Source organism: Pangasianodon hypophthalmus, chromosome 21, assembly GCF_027358585.1.
Source record: "Pangasianodon hypophthalmus isolate fPanHyp1 chromosome 21, fPanHyp1.pri, whole genome shotgun sequence".
NCBI classification, from domain to species: Eukaryota; Metazoa; Chordata; class Actinopteri; order Siluriformes; family Pangasiidae; genus Pangasianodon; species Pangasianodon hypophthalmus.
The window spans coordinates 6,266,605-6,286,289 of NC_069730.1; the positions used below are offsets into that span (position 1 = coordinate 6,266,605).

The following is a 19,685-nucleotide window of genomic DNA, read 5'->3' on the forward strand; positions in this document are numbered from 1 at the left end:
GAGTCTCACTCACCTTTCATTATACCAAATGAGCTGTCTTCCTTTAGAAACATTACCTTTTTTGGTTATAATCTGATTATCTATTACTTATTCTTCATTTAGTAACAAATCAGTGCCCTTAGCTTGTGATTACTTTTTTTTCAACAATTTTTTAAAACAAGTTTCTAAATGATTAATATTATTAATGTTATAATTAAAAGACAAAACCTCATTAGAAACACAAAAAGTGCAATATTAGTCGACATAATTCTGGTAACTCAAAAAAATACAAACAAACCCACTCCAAGTCCTCAGAAATGAATAAAAACTACATAAAAACAAATACTTATACATAATACATATACATAACATATACTATACAGCAAACAGTAGACTTATAGTTTTCCAAAAGCTTTGTTTTTGTGTTAGATTTCTCAGATTAAAGTTATTTTTTTAGTAGTTAGAAACAGACTTCCGGAATTATTGTGCATGACATATGATGTAATAAAATATGATGATGAAATATGATGAAATAAATATGTTAATCTCATGTTCCTGGATATGATTCATAGTAATGAAATCAAATGACACCATTAAATGAAAAAAATAAATAAATTAAAAAAAGTATTGAATGACGTAATGAGTTATTTATTAATAATTCATTACGTCATTCAATGAGTTTGATAACGAGTTAATAAAACAAGTAAATATTAACTTTAATGGTGTTGAACGTATAATTTTTCACTCTTAATATTTTTACAATGTATTTGCTCATCATTTATATATATATATATATATATATTTTAAATCAAAGTGAAGCACATATGATGAGAGGGCAGTGTTATTGACTGATACTTCCAGTCCACTAGGGGGCAGTGTGGGGTTTAGGCGGCGCAGACTCACCGACTTAACGCTCATAAGAAGAAGAAGAAAGAAACGCCTGTCACATTTCTACGAGCAAACAAAAATGTCGATATTTACACCCACAAATCAGATTCGCCTGACAAACGTGGCGGTCGTGAGGATGAAAAAGGGAGGGAAACGATTTGAAATAGCGTGTTACAAAAATAAAGTGATGAGTTGGAGATCGGGAGCGTAAGTACAGCCTTCTTGCTAGTTGTAGCTAACGATCGGGAGTTAGCTAGCTAGCTCCATCCACAACAAGTTGTTATTACACAGCGACGTTGCAGTGTTTGATCTGTCAGCTCCTTGTGCACTGATGTAGAAAGCAGAGATCCATGTGAGAATTAATTCATTTATGGTCTGTGTTGTTCCGATCTGTTTTGCTTCACGTTAGAGAGAAAGATCTGGATGAAGTTCTCCAGACACACACAGTGTTTATAAACGTGTCAAAGGGCCAAGTGGCGAAAAAGGACGATCTGTCAAAAGCGTTTGGAACAGATGACTTAACAGAAATATGCAAACAGGTAAATGTGTTTTGAGACAAAAATATAATATTCGTTTTCTTTGTAGAAGTATGGAGAACAGATTTGGAAGTGTATAGTAAGGCTTCACTATGGCTAAAGATGATCAAGATTATTTTTCCCCCAGTATAGTGTATAGTGTATTTATAGTCACAAATATTTATCCACTATTTTGGAACAAATCAGTTTTATTTGCCTTCTCATTGTCTATTGTAAGTGTGTATTTATCACTGCTGTATTGAGTTGTAGGAGGAGCAGTAGTATTAGGAGCAGTAGTATGAGCAGTAGTATTAGGAGTAGTATTAGGAGCATTAGCAGGAGCAGTAGTAGTATGAGCAATAGTATGAGGAGCATTACATGAGCAGTACTATTAGGAGCAGTAGTATGAGCAGCAGTAGTATGAGGAGCAGTAGTAGTATGAGCAATAGTATGAGGAGCATTACATGAGCAGTACTATTAGGAGCAGTAGTATGAGGAGCAGTAGTATGAGCAGCAGTAGTATGATCAATAGTATGAGGAGCAGTAGTGTGTAGGAGCAGGTGTAGGAGCAGTAGTAGTATGAGCAGTACTATTAGGAGCAGTAGTATGAGCAGCAGTAGTATGATCAATAGTATGAGGAGCAGTAGTGTGTAGGAGCAGTAGTAGTATGAGGAGCAGTAGTATGAGGAGTATATGAGCAGTAGTGTGTAGGAGCAATAGTATGAAGAGCAGTAGTGTGTAGGAGCAGGTGTAGGAGCAGTAGTAGTATGAGCAATAGTATGAGGAGCATTACATGAGCAGTAGTATGAGCAGTACTATTAGGAGCAGTAGTATGAGGAGCAGTAGTATGAGCAGCAGTAGTATGATCAATAGTATGAGGAGCAGTAGTGTGTAGGAGCAGGTGGAGGAGCAGTAGTAGTATGAGCAGTACTATTAGGAGCAGTAGTATGAGCAGCAGTAGTATGATCAATAGTATGAGGAGCAGTAGTGTGTAGGAGCAGGTGTAGGAGCAGTAGTAGTATGAGCAGTACTATTAGGAGCAGTAGTATGAGCAGCAGTAGTATGATCAATAGTATGAGGAGCAGTAGTGTGTAGGAGCAGGTGTAGGAGCAGTAGTAGTATGAGCAGTACTATTAGGAGCAGTAGTATGAGCAGCAGTAGTATGATCAATAGTATGAGGAGCAGTAGTGTGTAGGAGCAGTAGTAGTATGAGGAGCAGTAGTATGAGGAGTATATGAGCAGTAGTGTGTAGGAGCAATAGTATGAAGAGCAGTAGTGTGTAGGAGCAGGTGTAGGAGCAGTAGTAGTATGAGCAATAGTATGAGGAGCATTACATGAGCAGTAGTATGAGCAGTACTATTAGGAGCAGTAGTATGAGGAGCAGTAGTATGAGCAGCAGTAGTATGATCAATAGTATGAGGAGCAGTAGTGTGTAGGAGCAGGTGGAGGAGCAGTAGTAGTATGAGCAGTACTATTAGGAGCAGTAGTATGAGCAGCAGTAGTATGATCAATAGTATGAGGAGCAGTAGTGTGTAGGAGCAGTAGTAGTATGAGGAGCAGTAGTATGAGGAGTATATGAGCAGTAGTGTGTAGGAGCAATAGTATGAAGAGCAGTAGTGTGTAGGAGCAGTAGTAGTATGAGGAGCAGTAGTGTGGAGGAGCAGTAGTAGGAGGAGCAGTAGTATGAGCAGCAGTAGTATGATCAATAGTATGAGGAGCAGTAGTGTGTAGGAGCAGGTGTAGGAGCAGTAGTAGTATGAGGAGCAGTAGTGTGTAGGAGCAGGTGGAGGAGCAATAGTAGGAGCAGTAGTAGGAGGAGCAGTAGTATGAGCAGCAGTAGTATGATCAATAGTATGAGGAGCAGTAGTGTGTAGGAGCAGGTGTAGGAGCAGTAGTAGTATGAGCAGTACTATTAGGAGCAGTAGTATGAGCAGCAGTAGTATGATCAATAGTATGAGGAGCAGTAGTGTGTAGGAGCAGGTGGAGGAGCAGTAGTGTGTAGGAGCAGGTGTAGGAGCAGTAGTAGTATGAGCAGTACTATTAGGAGCAGTAGTATGAGCAGCAGTAGTATGATCAATAGTATGAGGAGCAGTAGTGTGTAGGAGCAGGTGGAGGAGCAGTAGTAGGAGCAGTAGTATGAGCAGCAGTAGTATGATCAATAGTATGAGGAGCAGTAGTGTGTAGGAGCAGGTGGAGGAGCAGTAGTAGTATGAGCAGTACTATTAGGAGCAGTAGTATGAGCAGCAGTAGTATGATCAATAGTATGAGGAGCAGTAGTGTGTAGGAGCAGTAGTAGTATGAGGAGCAGTAGTATGAGGAGTATATGAGCAGTAGTGTGTAGGAGCAATAGTATGAAGAGCAATAGTATGAGCAGTAGTAGGAGCAGGTGTAGGAGCAGTAGTAGTATGAGGAGCAGTAGTGTGTAGGAGCAGCAGTAGTGTGTAGGAGCAGGTGGAGGAGCAGGTGGAGGAGCAGTAGTAGGAGCAGTAGTAGGAGCAGTAGTAGGAGCAGTAGTGTGTAGGAGCAGTAGTAGTATGAGGAGCAGTAGTACGATCAATAGTGTGTAGGAGCAGTAGTAGGAGCATTACATGAGCAGTATCTGGGCCAATACTGGTCTGAAACCCCAGTGGCTGAGGTTGGTTCCCTGGCCGGGTGAAAGCGCAGAGGCCTAACCACTAGTCCTCCAGGGACCCTCTGCTCAACATTGTTGTAAAGAGTGCTTATTGAGTTACTGTGTGAACTCCAGAGACTGTTGTGTGTCTGGGTGTGTGTGAAAATCCCAGGAAATCAGCCGTTTCTGAAATACTCAAACCAGCCTTATTGGCGCCAACACCCATGCCACGGTCAGAGACACTGAGATCACATTTTTCCCCCCTTACTCTGATGTTTGATGTGAACACGAACGGAAACTCTTGACCTGTATCTGCATGATTTTATGCATTTGCGCAGTTTTATTCAGCATGTGTGAGAATGCTTGGTTGTGATTCTTGGTTGTTCCTGCTGCAGATTTTAGCCAAAGGAGAACTTCAGGTGTCTGATAAGGAGCGACAGAATCAGCTAGAGCAGATGTTCCGGGACATTGCTACAATTGTGGCTGAGAAATGCGTAAATCCAGAAACCAAGCGCCCTTATACAGTGAGCCTGATAGAAAGAGCCATGAAGGACATTCACTACTCTGTCAAAGCCACTAAGAGCACAAAACAGCAGGTGAGTGGGATATTCGACTATCTGAGCCCAAACTTTTTAAAAGTGTTATTATTTTGTTATGATTTAATATTACATGCGTAGACAGCACGGGGAAGTATGATTCCCGATGCCATGTAGCATGCCCTTAGATTTAGTTTAGTACAACAACAGTGCGATTCAGTCTTCATATGTTAAGTAATTGTTAACAAAACAAACAAATTGTTAATAATTATTACAAATTGTAAAAATTATTGAGCTGCAGAACTATATCATCGATGTTGCTGAACACTGATAGCGATGGTCATAATAAAAGCAGCACTATAGATACATTAAAACTACGTTAAAGATTAAGGACATTAGTACTGTGCTGTTTTTAATATGGAAAAATTCTCATGGGGGGGAAAAACTTTTTAGTACATAACAAGAACTATTTTGCCTGCGTAGTTTGATGTCTGATCCTTAGTTTCTAAAGCTGTAAACCATCCAAGATGCCAGGCTAATAAAGTGATACACATATATATATATTTCATACACTTCCTTAATATCATAATATGATTTACCCCAACTGTAGAATCCCCCCCCACACACACCACACACACACACTATGTACATCTATCTATCTATCTATCTATCTATCTATCTATCTATCTATCTATCTATCTATCTATCTATCTCCCTCTCTCTGGGGTGCAGTATTATTATGATCATTGCTATCAGTGATCAGCAACGCAGACAATATAATATCAACAATATACACACACACGTGTGCGTGCATACATACATATACACACACACACACTATATATATATTATATATATAAATATATATATATATATATATATTTCATACACTTCCTTAATGTCATAATATGTGTGTGTGTGTGTGTGTGTGTATATATATATATATATATATATATATATATATATATATATATATATATATATATATATATATATATATATATACACACATACACACTGTGTGTGTGTGTGTGTGTGTACAACCTTCTGTACTAACGATGACAGGCTTTGTGTTTATTAAGCACTGTTTACTCTCTCCCCATCCAGGCACTTGAAGTGATCAAACAGTTGAAGGAATCCATCCAGATTCAGAGAGCTCACATGCGCCTCCGCTTCATCCTGCCAGCTAAAGACGGGAAGAGGCTGAAAGAGAAGCTTAAACCCCTCTTAAAGGTGGTGGAGAGTGAAGACTTCGATGATCAGCTGGAGATGGTGAGAGGTTTTTGTGTTGTTTTTCTGCCTGAAAGACTTACTTGTAAATGCCTTTTATTTTATTCCAAATGTTTTTTTTTTTTTCTGTTACAAAGAAGTATATGAGAAGAGATGGTATACAAAAGTCACGTCCAATATATTATTACAGTATATTAACGCTGTTGAATTCTCAAATCTGATCGGTCAGAAGATGCTGATTATTTTTCTATAACAGCTATAACTCGGACTAGTTCCAGCTGCAAGGCACATCACAGGGATATATTAACGCGCTCGTTCACAGCAGGTTCACAGGGACTTGTGTGGCAGACTCGCCGTGTTAATGGATTAAAAACCTTGTGTAATTGTTGATGGAGATGTTTATTTAGCATTTTTGGAAGGAGTCTCCAGTGTCAGCTCTTCAACAATAACAGTCAAACAGTCATGGGTAAAGCGTGCTTTTAAGTTTTCCGACATGTGAAAGTCTTCAGGACAGACGGCGTTGCGCTTTATTGGTTGCACGTTAACATGGCAAGCTGCATTTTTTAAAAAAAATTTTATTAACTTCGAGAAAAAAAAAAGAGGCTGGCAAGGGAACAGCTGTTTATAGCTACTGTAACATCTGTGATAACAGGAACTTACTTGTTTCAAGGAGTTCCACAACATTAAATATAACTACAAATGGATAAAAAGTATGAAGTATCATTCTTTAATAATTACAGAATTGTTCGTTTTGGCACATCGGTGTTTTGGTAGTGTGCTGTTATAGCAGAATAGTGAACTTCGTGATGGTTAACAATAGCTGTGTTTCATCTCTTCATCTCATTCCCACCAGCCTTGTCTTTGATTATTTTCCTAAAACAGCACATCCCAAATGCTTTATTCCTTACTTATAGGAAAATATTAGATCCTCTTAGGCATTAGATGTAATTGTGGTTCCAAATGTAACTATCATAACGAGCCTAAATAACGGTTTGAACTATATTTACCCCATGCATTTGTGCTGCAATGTGATGACAAGAAAAGTTAATGACATGGATATGGATATCAATTTAGAGAGACACAACTGGGAAGAGAGTAGAATTAGTGCTCAAGAATCCTAACAAAATGTCTCCTCTCTGTCCTGATGGTCACACTGGTAAAAAATAACCAAATTTCAGCAACAATACGAATATCAAATGTAATGTTCATTAGCGGTCTGCTTAGCCGTGGTTTTCTGCAGTAACAATAAAAAAAAAAAAAGGGCTACGATGCCCAAACTCAGTGATGATTATAGCTGAGATGAGAAATTTCAGCATTGTCACTTTCTATATTGCTATTAAGCAATTAATTTTAATTAGGTAGAAATAATTTTTTTGTGATTCATAGTGTCTGGAAATGACCACAGCTGACCCTAGTAATATAATCTTAAGTAATCTATCTTTATATAGTGCAAATGCAGTTAAAAGTAAGCTAAACGTGTTCTGTAGAAAAGCTTGGTTTCCAAGTTTGATAACTCTCAGGGGAGGAATATAAATAAATAAATAAATATATAATCTCCACCTCTGCTTCACTTAGTGGGGATGTTTGCCTTTACTTTACTTCTTACTTAATTGCTGAGTAGATTTATAGCGTTTTTCTTTTAAGTATGCAACTATAATACGTTTTCGTGCCCCACAGGTTTGCTTGATAGATCCGGGCTGCTTTCGGGAAATCGATGAGCTGATTCGCTGCGAGACAAAAGGCAAAGGGTCGGTGGAGGTGCTCAGCCTGAAAGATGTGGAAGAAGGCGATGAGAAACTCGAATAACCCGTCTTGTACCTGCCTCCACACGCCACCTGCCACACTAACTACTTCCACATTAAATTATTTCTCTCTTTTATGTATCAAAGACTGTATAAGTTGATGTATATTACAGGGAACTGGATTTAATGAAGCCTTAAACAGCATTTGTTGAAGTTTCTAGCTTGTGACACAGCCTTTTTTTTTTTTTTAATGGACCAGTAATTATAATAGTTTAGGCATATTTACTGTTTGAGGTTTCAGTAAATCTTCCCAAACGATTTATCCATGACTCCTAAATAATAGTGAGCAAATTATTAATCTAACTCAAATCACAACTAAGGGGTTTGTTTTCTGTGAAAATTGAAGTGATTTGTATGACTGCAAGACAGGCAACCAATTGATTTATTAAAATAAATACAAGTATACATGCAATGTGCATCATAGGAAAACATAGAAATACATAGATCCCGAAGAGAGAAGTTTTCCCTGCCCCTTCCACCTCATGCCATGCCACTGTCTTGACTTAAAGGTGCAGTTTGTAATATTTAAAATTGTTTGTAATACTCATATCATGTCCAAGATTCCCCCCCAAAAATTTGTCATGTGGTGAATCTGGCAAGTTTCTTCATTTCAGGCTTCTGTTTACATTTTTATGGCACAGAAATTAGCCCTTTATTTTTCGAAAGGCAAGGAGACATGCAAAGGTTTAACAATTGATACGAGGTCAGTTGGGAAGAACGGGAAAGCTTCCGGCTTGCAGTTCTCATCACAACCAGCAGAGGGCTCTAAATATTACAACCCGCTCCTTTAAGATTTTTCCCTGCACCCATCTAACCCTTTCAGCGTCCACTTAGTCTAGTTTGCCTTCTCAGATTTGTGCCATATATCTGACTTACAACAAAGCTTATCCAAAATCAGGATACCAGTGTACAAAAAAAGTGCAAATAAAAATGAATGTAAATCATTTCTCATGTCTCATTTCTATGCACTTCACTTACTAGTAAACTACATACAGTGTAGCCTGCATCAAGGAGGCTGTATTACAGTAATAAATCATAGAATAAACAATGTAAAAATGTTATATTTGGGAACTGAATTTTCAACAGACTTAGATATATGGGACACTGCTACTGTGAATTGTGAAACATGAGACTGAGACTTAAAAGTTTCAAACCTTAAAGCTCTCTCAAATGGAATAATCAGGAAGTAGTGTCTTATCAGGGTTTCAGTCAATTCAAACACAGTCTCAAATGTACAAAATTATGTCATCAGTGCACTGCAGATTTTACAGTATCATGAATTCTGCGAGAGTTCAAGCTCCGTCTTTTCAAATAGGTCTTGTGGTTTGCCTGTATGGACTTGGAAAGAATGCAGCATGATGCCTTGCAAAGAGCGGATCCTCTGCTTCTGGCATTGCTGCTTCTTGTGTCGTTCTTATTTGTTCCTCTGGCTCTGGAGGTGCTTTAAACCACGAAGTACTCAGCACTCCTCCTCCAATCAGAAGCAACACCATTCCAACCCACCCGGAATATAAAGCTGTCCCCCAGTCCCTTTTCAAAGGAATGGATGTGTCCAAATCACTGTTTGTGGCATGAGTGATCCAGCTCACAATCACCAGCATCAGCAGCCCGGATAAAACAAAAACAAATCCAGCTGCTGCCTTGATTCGCACCTTCTGAGGGAACATGGTCACGGCCACTATGTAGAGCACTATGGGAATGACTCCCACTCCAATCAAAACATTAACAGACACTTTCCAGGAGTTAAAGTGTCCAGCCAGGGACAAAAGCGACTGATAGAAGTGGCAGTGCAAGTCTCCTATCCTTGGTTCTTGCCAGTTCAACCAGATTCCATCCCAGTACAGAGACAAAGTATCTGTTGTATTGTCAACAGCTCCAGTCACGATCCACACAGGCAGGGTCCTGGTGAAGATGGCAAAAATCCAGCCAGAGAAGGCGACCCCGAAACTGGCCTGCTCGAACACCCTGTGCCACCTCTCCATGATTATTTTCAATGAGGAACAAAAAGAAACTGCGAGCTCACTTCTGGAGCAAACTGGGCTATCTGCATTCCAGCTGTGGGTGTGGAAACCACAGAGTATTCACTGCTGTTTTTCACCAATGGATTCAAAATATTTTCAGTGGCTCTTCTCTTTTTTTTCGCCTGGAGGCTAAAACAATGATGTCACTGTGTGAAATCAGCAACCTCCTCGCTCTTGACCTCTTTTGTGAGCAGAGACACAACAATGCATTCAATGCCCAAAGACACCACGAAGTATGAAAACTGGAAGCAAATTTTATTCAAATAGGAACACAGACAGAAGACACGTTAAAGGGGTGTACATGGAAGTAGCTGACAAAGAACATCCGTTTTATTCTTTATGAAAAACAGAATAAACTATATAATGGCTGTCAGTTGAGTAAACCTTTTTTTTTGTGTGTAAAAAAATCATAATTGTCAACATACCTTATAATTAAATGTGACACTTTTTTTAAAAATACTTTTTCAATGCCACACCAAATTTGTACTGACTTACCAAATCTAACAGCACTTCAAAATAATTCACATATAAGGATAAGAATTCAAATCCAAAAAAAAAGACTTCAAACTGTGATTTAAAACTAGTTCTATGGCATAGTATAGTCACTGGTGGACACGGTTTTCAACACAGTATTGTATTCCAGTCATTTTTGGTTGTATTTACATCGTATCAATCACCATATGGACTTGTCCCTATGTAATTAAACATGCAGTCATAACATTAAAAAATAACACCAGGTTAATCAATTAGGACCATTAAATGAATTTGAATTTAAAAAAATTAAATGAACACTTATGGCCTTTAATTTGTAAAACGTCATTTCAGACAAAGTAGAACATTTTAGGGACCCTCACATAACTCAAAGTTGTTTCTTACACACATCATATTCTTTAACATGGTTTCATCAAAAGGCATAAGTGTAAAAAAAAGTTAAAACTCTGACCGAGAGATTTCAACCATGATTGTACATGGCACAAAACTAATGTGAAGAAAATGTAATTCCTATCGTGTAACATCTGGCAGCATGTAAGAATGTCCTTTTGTAACATGATGGCACGTTCATTTTGGTCATTACACCTCAGTGATGAACTGGTCATGTCTTAAACTCACACATAGTTCTTAAATGCATAGCTGCTTTGGGTGCCTGACTTTGTTGCCGTATACCTAGAGAGGTGCTTGACCCTCTCTGGTGGGCAGCTGGTGCAGAGAATTGCCCCTCCAACAAACAAGAATCCCGCTGTCACCCAGCCCACATATATGGCAGCACCCATCTCTCTCTTCAGCGCCTCATGCACTACAGGGTTATGGAAGTCCCTGATGATGGTGTCAGCTGTCCAGGAAACGGGAATTGCGGCACCAAGTCCCGAGAGCATGAAAGTGACCCCCGACGCCACCACGATCCTAGCCTTGGCCCATGGATTGCTGAGACAGTTGGTGCACTCGGCTCCCAGCAGGAAGATGAGGAACCCGAGACATGCAAGTGCCATAGTGGTGACCACGAGGCCACGCGAGGCCTGCAGTGTTGGGTCCAGGTCTAGCAGAGCGTCGTACAGCTTGCACTGCATCTGGCCCGTGCGCTCGTACACACAGGTCATCCACAGGCCCTCCCAGAAGACCTGCGCCACCACGATGTTAGTGCCCACAAACGCTGTCACCTTCCACATGGGCAGGGCGCAGATGATGATGGTGCCTGCCAGGCCAATCATAGACAGCGTGATGCCCAGCACCTGCAGAGCCATATGGAGGCCTGATGAAGAAGAGAAAAAGTGAGACAAAATAGCAAACTGCATTCGAGGCTCAAAATCCAGACATTATGGTTTTGAAAACCCTTCAGCTTTAAAAGACACAAAACATGACCAAGACTTGATGATTAATTTAGATTTTCTGGGAAAGAAGAGTCAGGGTGAGAAATAATAAATAAAGGTGTGAAGTATAATTACTTTGTTACTGTACTTAAGTTTATTTTTACGTATCTCTACTTAAATCTATACTTTATAACTCATTACATTTTCAAACACTACATCACTACATTTCTCTATCATCAAATATTTTTGAAGTGATAAAGTAAAGTTTTAGCATCAGACAGCTTCAAGGAGTCGATCTAAATTCCTAGCAAATCTTAACACTGTAAACGTTCTGCTACTACACATTTTTCAAGGCAATGTATTGTGACAGCTAAGTATTAGCATTCAGCTAGTTTGTATTCTCAGGGTTATTATCATGCTAGCTAACATTTGAGAGATGAGTAAAGCTTTTGTTAGTTAACCTTGGCTAATTTCTATTCTCTCAGTTGTTAGCTAGCAATTAGCATACATCTAGTTTGTATTGTCAGGGTTATTATCATCCTAGCTAACATCTGAGAGATGAGGAATAAAGCTGTTTTTAGTTAACATTGGCTAATTTCTATTCTCTCAAATGTTAGCTAGGAATTAGCATAGGTAGTTTGTATTGTCAGAGTTATCATGCTAGCTAACATTTGAAAGATGAGGAATAAAGCTTTTGTTAGTTAACCTTGGCTAATTTCTATTCTCTCAATTGTTAGCTAGCAATCAGCATACAGCTAGTTTGCATTCATGCCACCTAACATTTGAGAGATTAGGAATAAAGCTCTTGTTAGCCTTAGCTTTCTTGTATTTAACTTTCATACTTTAAGTAAAGTTTGAGTAAAGAGTTTATACACTGCTACTTTAACATGAGTGAAGAATATAAACTTTTGCCAGAGTATTTATTTTGATGAGTAATTGCAGTTTGACGTGAGGAAAGAATTGGGGTATTTTACCACCTCTGATACTAGCTTAAATTTAACATACTCTGCATTAAGAGTTAAAATTTGTTGCCCATAAATGAGAAAAACTGAGTTTACTCCCAAATGAGATCACCAAGCCAAGGTTCAATAAGTATAGTCATTGATACAACCATAAACTTTAATTATACCCAGTCAAAGATAGTAGGCCACAATGCACAAATGAAGTACAAGACAAATACTAATTAACATAAATCAAAATAAATTCAACAAATGCAATCACAGAAAAATGCATTACAACAAAATGAATATTATTTTTAGAAAATTAAATGATAAATTTGGATAGTTTGGAGTCCACTATGGTTTATACCACTAGATGACAGTATTGTATAAAAATGTATGTGGGTTAAATCATTCAACTGGCATCATGTTGTTGAATTCTCAAATCTGATTGTGTTGATTAATTTTCTATTACAGCAGCTGTGACAATAGTGCCGGCTGTAATTGAAATCACAAGTTTATCTTAATGTGCTCGTTCTAATATGTTATCACTGCTGTAGTAACTTTGTATTCACAGGGACTTGTATGGCGAACGTATTTTAAAAGCGTATTGTTATTTAAAAAAGAAAAGCATCTAATCATTGATATGGTAAAGCTTTCTGTAATGATATGTTTATTTAACATTTATAGAAGGACTCTCCAATGTCAGCTCTTTGTTTTCCACCACAGAAGGTTTCTTGGTAACATGACACTCTGTGTTTTTTTTTTTTTATTCTTTGCCTTATTAATTTCAAGAGAGAGACAAAAATAGAGAGGCTGGTGAGGCAGCTATAAGTATTTATAGCTACCATACTTTAAGTGATGACAAGAACTAACTTAATTGTCTTGCGGACATTCCACAACATTAAATATAATGGTTAAAAGTACACTATAAGGCCAAAAGTATGTGGACACCTGAGAATCACACCCATATGTGGGCTTTCCCTGAACATTTACAACAAAGTTTGAAGCACATAATTGTCTAGAATGTCTTTGTATGCTGTAGCATTAAGATTTCCCTTCCCTGGAACTATGGGCCCTAACCTGTTCCAGCATGACAATGCCCCTGTTCACAAAGCAAGACCCATAAAGACATGGTTGTCCAAGGTTGGCCTTCACAGAACCCTGAACTCACCCCCACTGAACACCTTTGGGATACATTGGAACGCTGACTGTGCACCAAGCCTTCTAACCCGACATCAATGTCTGACCTCACTAATGCTCTTGTGGCTGAATAGACAAATCCCCACAGCCACGCTCCAAAATCTATTGGAAAGACTTCCCAGAAGAGTGGTGGTTATTAAAACAGCAAAAGGGGAATTAGTCTGGAATGGAATCTTCAAAAAGGACATATAGGTGTGATTGGTAAGTGTCCACTTACTTTTGGCCCTGTACTGTATATGTCATTCATTAAGAACTTAAACATTATAATTATTGGCAAATTGCTGTTGTATAAGAGGAATCAAACACTTCAGGATGTGCTGGAAAATAATCAACTTTTGGTGGTAACTGTCACATCACCCAACTCTCTTGTTGATTATTTTCCTACAACCATATTCCACATCATGTTTTATGTCTTAAAGTTAAACTGAAAAGAGTAAAACCAGCCTCAGAGACAGGAAGTGACATCCTAACCATCTCTGAGTCATTGTTTAGATATAATCGATGTTGAAAGCTCATGTGTTGAAACAAATATTGGATTAAAGCCAAATTTATGACAGCTGATGTCATCATATATTCATCACCATATAACTCGAAGGCCCAGATTTTTGAGAATGGGATGCTTTAACTCCTACACACAATAAAGCACCATTTTAGAAAAACTTCCTCTTGGAAAATTAAATCCTCATTAATATCAAACTGAATATATTAAACTTTTCTCATGGGCTGTATTTTGAAACAGAGGGAGGTGAAAACTCTTCCTCAAATAAGGGCATGAAGGTCTCAACTAGTTTAGCTTAATAACCATCCAGTTCAATATGAGCCTTAAAAACACCCAGAAAACTGACAGTGAATTGTTTTGTATATTAATTTCAGTGCCTGATAACATTTTCAATGTCAGACTAAACTGGAAAATATACATAATTTTTCCAAAACTGATTATTTCCTTGCTTTTAAAAGTAACCATGGTGTGCTAGTGGCAAGGGTGTGTCTTATCAGATATTCCAAACAAGTTGCTAAGCAGGTTTTTGTTGGGAGTTGATGTAATGGGAGGAAGTACAGCATAAGTGGTATCAGTTAGAACAAAAACAGTGAAACCAAACTAAAAATAGCTTTTTTTTATTGCCATAGCAGGTTATCTGAACAGCATGTGCCAAAAAGCTTATAAAACATTGTGCACATATACACGTTTAATACAGTGAGAGAATGCTACATCAATTCAAATAATAGTAATAGTATAAAAAGACTTCAAACTTAAAATAGACATGATGTAATGTTAAGTATTTTGTGCATTGTCTTATGCATATAGTCCTTCTCTATTAGATCCTTTTAGATGTAGGTCTTGGATGGCGTGGCAGACCTCTGTGATGCTGCGCCATGGCTGGGCACCGAATTATTCCCAGTTGATAATTTAGACCTGAACGACTGGTACTTGAGGGATGGTGCACGATCATCCCGTTGTGAGCAGGAACTACAGAGAAGTGCTCCTCCTAGCACCAGGAGAAATCCGGCTCCCCATCCGATGTACAGTGAAGCCCCCAGCTCGCGCTTTTGGGCGTCAATCAGTACGGGGTTGTAGAAATCTCTCGTGATACTGCTGGCTGTCCAGGACACAGGAATGAGGGAAAGGACACCTGTAATGATTAGGATAACTCCAGCAGCCACAGATGCCCTCATTTTGCCATTCCCCTCGGGAATAAAATTGGTGCACTTGCCAGAAGCAAAGGCCATAAAGATCCCAGCGATGCCCACCACCAGTGCGATGACCATCAGTGCGCGGGCAGCCTGTAGGTCCGAAGTTAGAGCGAGCATGGAATCGTAGACTTTGCATTGCATCTGGCCTGTGCTCTGCACCACACAGCTCATCCAGATGCCCTCCCAGTAGATCTGGGATGTCACGATGTTGTTTCCGATGAAGGCCGAGACTCGCCACATGGGCAGGCCGCAGACGATGATCAACCCAATGTAGCCGATTAGTGCTAGTGTGCACCCCAGCATCTGCAGCCCCATCGATGCCATTTCCACATCAGATGCACGTAACACTCAGTAATGGATTCTTTCTCTCTGTCCAGCACAGAATCAGTTTGAGATTGTGTTCGGCTGGCTGTTAACGCTAAAGTAAAGAGGTGTGCGCTGCCGTTTAGGGCCGTCTCAGCCATGACAATACCAGCTTTGCGGGATTCTTTATGGTGTGGACAATGCAGGGCGGGGGGAGGGTCACCCTCTGTACCGAAGATCAGTTTACATGCTTGTGGTTGAAACTGTTTGCAAGGAAACTTAAAATGTACCCAGGCGTTATGCAAAATATGCAGATACACCAGTTTGGGAATTAACCTAGTTTGTGAACAAACACACTTTCAGATGTAAGTGCAAGTGAAGAGCATCATTTGAGTTGAAAGACTACACAACAGGATAATGGATGGACATTGAGATAGTATATTATAATATTTATACATAATGGGCATTAATACAATACCCATTGATGGCAGCTATATGGTTGATCTAAGTAGCAAGCCAAACTCTTTTGGGAGGATTTTTGCATTGCATCTGGCCTGTGCTCATCTAGACAACTTCCCAGAATATCTAGGATGTCACAATGTTGTTTCCGATGAAGGCTGTGATTCGCCACAAGGGCTGACTTCACACTGTGATCTACTCCATGTAGCCATTTAGATCCCAGCATCTTCAGACCCATGAATGCAATCCCTACACCTGATAAAATCAACACTCATTCACTCTTTTACTCTCTCCAGCACAGAATCTATCTGAGATAAGTATCTGCTCAGGTAGAGAAAAGTGGTGTGTGCTATCATTTAGGAATGTCTCAGCCATCACAATACCAGCTTTACCAGATTCTTTGCGCTATGAGCAATGCAGGGTGGTGTCATGCTCTGTACCAGAGCTTTATTTACAAGCTTGTGGTTGAAACTCTGCAAGGAATCTCAACATGTATCTGTGTAATGTATGAAACCCTCGTCTGTATGCGAACACACTGAGACTTCACACATGTAAGCACAAATCTAGAGCATCATGCAATCTGGAAGTCTGTACAACATGACAAATGATGGACACTGAGGTTTGGTTGAATTAGGTGTTTGGTTGTTGATAGAAGAGAAAAAGTAGGATAAATTCCTTAGTAAACTGTCTTTAACTGCTGTGCTTGTTTATTGCTATGCTGTTTTTAAAAGCGCAAATCAATGGTATCTAGACGGTTGATGTAATGAGCGAAGCCAAACTGGTTTCTCACACAGCTTCAAATACAAGTGTGTCAACAAATCTTCTCAATATTAACTATATTATACTAAAGTGGATGTATTAAAAAGACCAAAAAAAAATAATTTCATGCAAAAAAAAAAACCTGGTACAGAACACTTAGAGAAACTATGGGATTCAAAATGCAAAATTTCCAACTTTTTTGTGTCTTAGATGCCGGTAGATATCATCCTTTATGTGTGTTTTGTGTCATCAGTTTACAGGAAGCACAGAACAGATACCTAGAATAAACATGGGTCTGAGATCGTAATCAATGCTGTTACACAATCCTCTCTCACGAAGCACTCTCTCGATGTAGACCTATATATACATTAACAGACACTTTTCCTTTGAATGTCTTAGCGAACACTTTAAGGGCACAGATTCAAGCATATTCAGTAAAACACACAATTACTCATTTTGGTAAAACAGTTTAATTTGAATGTGCAAACTTCTAACATACAATGATAGATTTAGTGATCAACAATTCTTACATGAACAAATAATGAAAAAATACAGTCCTTTTCAGCTTTAAATTTTGAATAAGTATATTATTTGTTGAGCCCTTATCACAATTAGTTTATCTCAATCACATTCAGTAGTGCTTATGGCTATTTACCACATTATCCTGAAATTAACTGTATTATAAATACAATTTTAAAGTCTAAGCCACACTGCAGAACAGTCACATATCTGTTCACAGCAAACATCTGATGTCCATCTTTGCTCCTCTTTCACTGTTCTCCAGTGGAACAAGAAGAAAGGGAGAGAGCATAACATTATTGTGAAGAGAAAAAGTCTTTGCCCGGTGTGTCTATGCTCAGACGTAGGCTTTGCTTGTGGCAATGGACCGTGCATTGGACCGTGGCTGGGAATACCTGTAGCCATTATTGTAATTCTTCTCTTCTTGTGGTGGACAGGAACTGCAGAGAAGACCTCCACCAAGAATCAGAAGTGCGGCAGCGCCAAAACCAACGTAGAGTGCAGCCCCCAGCTCCCTCTTCTGAGCGCTGGTGATGATGGGGTTGTAGAAGTCCTGGACGATGGTGTTGGTGGACCAGCAGACTGGGATGAGGCACAGGACTCCAGCAATGATGAAAGTGACGCCACTGGCTATGGCCACCTTGATCTTTGTGCTCTCGTTCTCCACAAAGTTGGTGCACTTGCCTCCACTAACCCCCAGGATCATGGCAAACAGGCAGACGATGATGGAGATGACGGTCAGAGCTCGGGCGGCCTGCAGATCCTGAGGCAGTGCCAGCATGGAGTCGTAGATCTTACACTGCATCTGGCCTGTGCTCTGCATGACACAGTTCATCCACAAGCCCTCCCAGATGATCTGCGCTGTCACAATGTTGGCTCCGATGAATGCTGTTACCTTCCACATGGGAAGGGCGCAAACAATGATGGTCCCCAAGAAGCCAACGATGCCCAGGCCAAAGCCTAGCATCTGGCGGCACATGGACACCATTTTAGTTTCTTTTGAGTGCTAACTCACTGCTGTGAAAGCTCCTGGTCTTCTGTACACGTGCTACGATGGCAGAACAATGAGGAACATCCTTTGACCAGCGGGTTATATGGTGCCTTAGGAAGGGTGGAGTTAATAGTTTGGCCTGAAACCAGTTTTCAGACTTGGTTTCAGGCCTGACGAGATTCCATTGAGACACTGAAGGCAAAACAGTTTCGACGAGATGCGCATCAGTCTGTGGACAATTAGAAGTAAACAAGTATCACTTAGCCCACTGGAAGTTATATGTAGGTCTTGCATCAGCAGAAAAGCAAAAATCCCCTTTAAAGGGAAGTGAAACTTGGATCAATCAATAAATAAAATTTTATGTTCTCTTACATTTGTTTCCCCATTTTAGTTACCAGTTACCAAAAATCTTACAACATGTCATCATGAATATGTTACTTCTGTTAGTGCAATAAAAATGTGCTCAACATATGGACAAAGTATTTTTTTGTATTTTTAAAGAATGATGCTCCTTAAAGGCAGTTAGGCTATTTAATGTAAATGCATTTAAATGTACACTCACCATCCACTTTATTCGGAATACCCGTACACCTGCACATTTGTGTAGTTATCTAATCATGTGGCAGTAGCGCAATACAGGTCAAGAGCTTCAGTTAATGTTAACATCAAACATCAGAATGGGGAAAAATGTGATCTCAGTGACTTTAAGCATGGCATGGATGCTGGTGCCAGATGGGCTGGTGTGAGTATTTCAAAAACAGCTGATCTTCTGGGATTTTCAGACACAACAGTCTCTAGAGTTTACACAGAATGGTGCAAAAAACATCCTGTGAGTGGAGGGTCTGCAGGCAAAAACACGTTGTTGAAGTGGAGAATGACCAGACTGGTCTGAGCTGACAGGAAGTCTATAGTAACTCAAATAAGCACTCTTAACAACCGTGGTGAGCAGAAAAGCATCTCAGAATGCACAACACATCAAACCTTGAGGTGGATGGCCTACAAGAGTAGAAGAGATTCCACTCCTGTAATCCAAGAACGTGAACATGAGGCTATCAAGGGCACAGACTCACAGAAACTGAAAAGTTAAAGACTGGAAAAAGACCAGGTTGTTTTTTTCTAATCTTCAACTGTCCAGTTTGGGTGAGTCTATGCTCATGATAACCTCAGATTCTTGTTCTTGGCTTACAGGAGTGGAACCCAATGTGGTCTTCTGCTGTTGTAGTCCAGCCACCTAAAAGTTTGATGTTTTGTACATGTTGAGATGTTTCACACGGTTGTGAAGAGTGATTATTTGAAGGCCACGGAACTGTCGCTCACTCAGTGTTTTTCATTTTTCCCACCATTCTGTGTAAACTCTAGAGACGGGTATATGTGAAAATCCCAGGAGATCAGCAGTTTCTGAAATACTCAAACCAGCCCATCTGGCACCAATAA

General features: G+C 39.5%; 4 protein-coding genes across 4 annotated transcripts in view; 1 reads left to right on the forward strand and 3 right to left on the reverse strand.

The window, feature by feature from the left end:
- Window positions 1–866: 866 nt before the first annotated feature.
- On the forward strand, window positions 867–8,505 carry sbds (SBDS ribosome maturation factor). The gene is made up of 5 exons (XM_026941443.3): window positions 867–1,074; window positions 1,277–1,406; window positions 4,389–4,589; window positions 5,637–5,801; window positions 7,437–8,505. Exons 1-5 carry the CDS (start codon window positions 947–949, stop codon window positions 7,563–7,565), a joined length of 753 nt encoding a protein of 250 aa, XP_026797244.1. The 5' UTR covers window positions 867–946; the 3' UTR covers window positions 7,566–8,505.
- Window positions 8,506–8,868: 363 nt separating this feature from the next.
- Window positions 8,869–9,543, reverse strand: LOC113543363 (claudin-4-like). Its single transcript, XM_026941486.3, has one exon. It carries the CDS (start codon window positions 9,541–9,543, stop codon window positions 8,869–8,871), a length of 675 nt encoding a protein of 224 aa, XP_026797287.1.
- Window positions 9,544–9,816: 273 nt separating this feature from the next.
- cldnj (claudin j) overlaps window positions 9,817–19,685 on the reverse strand; it is a 29,241-nt gene continuing 19,372 nt past the window's right edge. The window contains exon 2 of the mRNA XM_026941276.3: window positions 9,817–11,329. Coding sequence (XP_026797077.1) covers window positions 10,689–11,321 — 633 coding nt within the window. The 5' untranslated portion in view covers window positions 11,322–11,329 and the 3' untranslated portion in view covers window positions 9,817–10,688. The remainder of the gene's footprint in view (window positions 11,330–19,685) is intronic.
- On the reverse strand, window positions 14,629–18,441 carry LOC113542961 (claudin-like protein ZF-A89). The gene is made up of 2 exons (XM_026940822.3): window positions 17,770–18,441; window positions 14,629–15,551 (listed from the first exon to the last, which is right to left on the reverse strand). Exons 1-2 carry the CDS (start codon window positions 18,246–18,248, stop codon window positions 14,855–14,857), a joined length of 1,176 nt encoding a protein of 391 aa, XP_026796623.2. The 5' UTR covers window positions 18,249–18,441; the 3' UTR covers window positions 14,629–14,854.

What these genes read in the sequence shown, in the direction of transcription:
- LOC113543363 (XM_026941486.3), bottom strand. Translation starts at nt 9,543, where the DNA reads ATGGAGAGGTGGCACAGGGTGTTCGAGCAGGCCAGTTTCGGGGTCGCC.
- sbds (XM_026941443.3), top strand. Translation starts at nt 947, where the DNA reads ATGTCGATATTTACACCCACAAATCAGATTCGCCTGACAAACGTGGCG. An exon ending in CTAAGAGCACAAAACAGCAG is followed by an intron (nt 4,590 to 5,636) that starts GTGAGTGGGATA and finishes CTCCCCATCCAG; the next exon opens with GCACTTGAAGTGATCAAACA. An exon ending in TCGATGATCAGCTGGAGATG is followed by an intron (nt 5,802 to 7,436) that starts GTGAGAGGTTTT and finishes CGTGCCCCACAG; the next exon opens with GTTTGCTTGATAGATCCGGG.
- LOC113542961 (XM_026940822.3), bottom strand. Translation starts at nt 18,248, where the DNA reads ATGGTGTCCATGTGCCGCCAGATGCTAGGCTTTGGCCTGGGCATCGTT. An exon ending in AGCGCTCAGAAGAGGGAGCT is followed by an intron (nt 15,552 to 17,769) that starts GGGGGCTGCACT and finishes ACGTGCATCTGA; the next exon opens with TGTGGAAATGGCATCGATGG.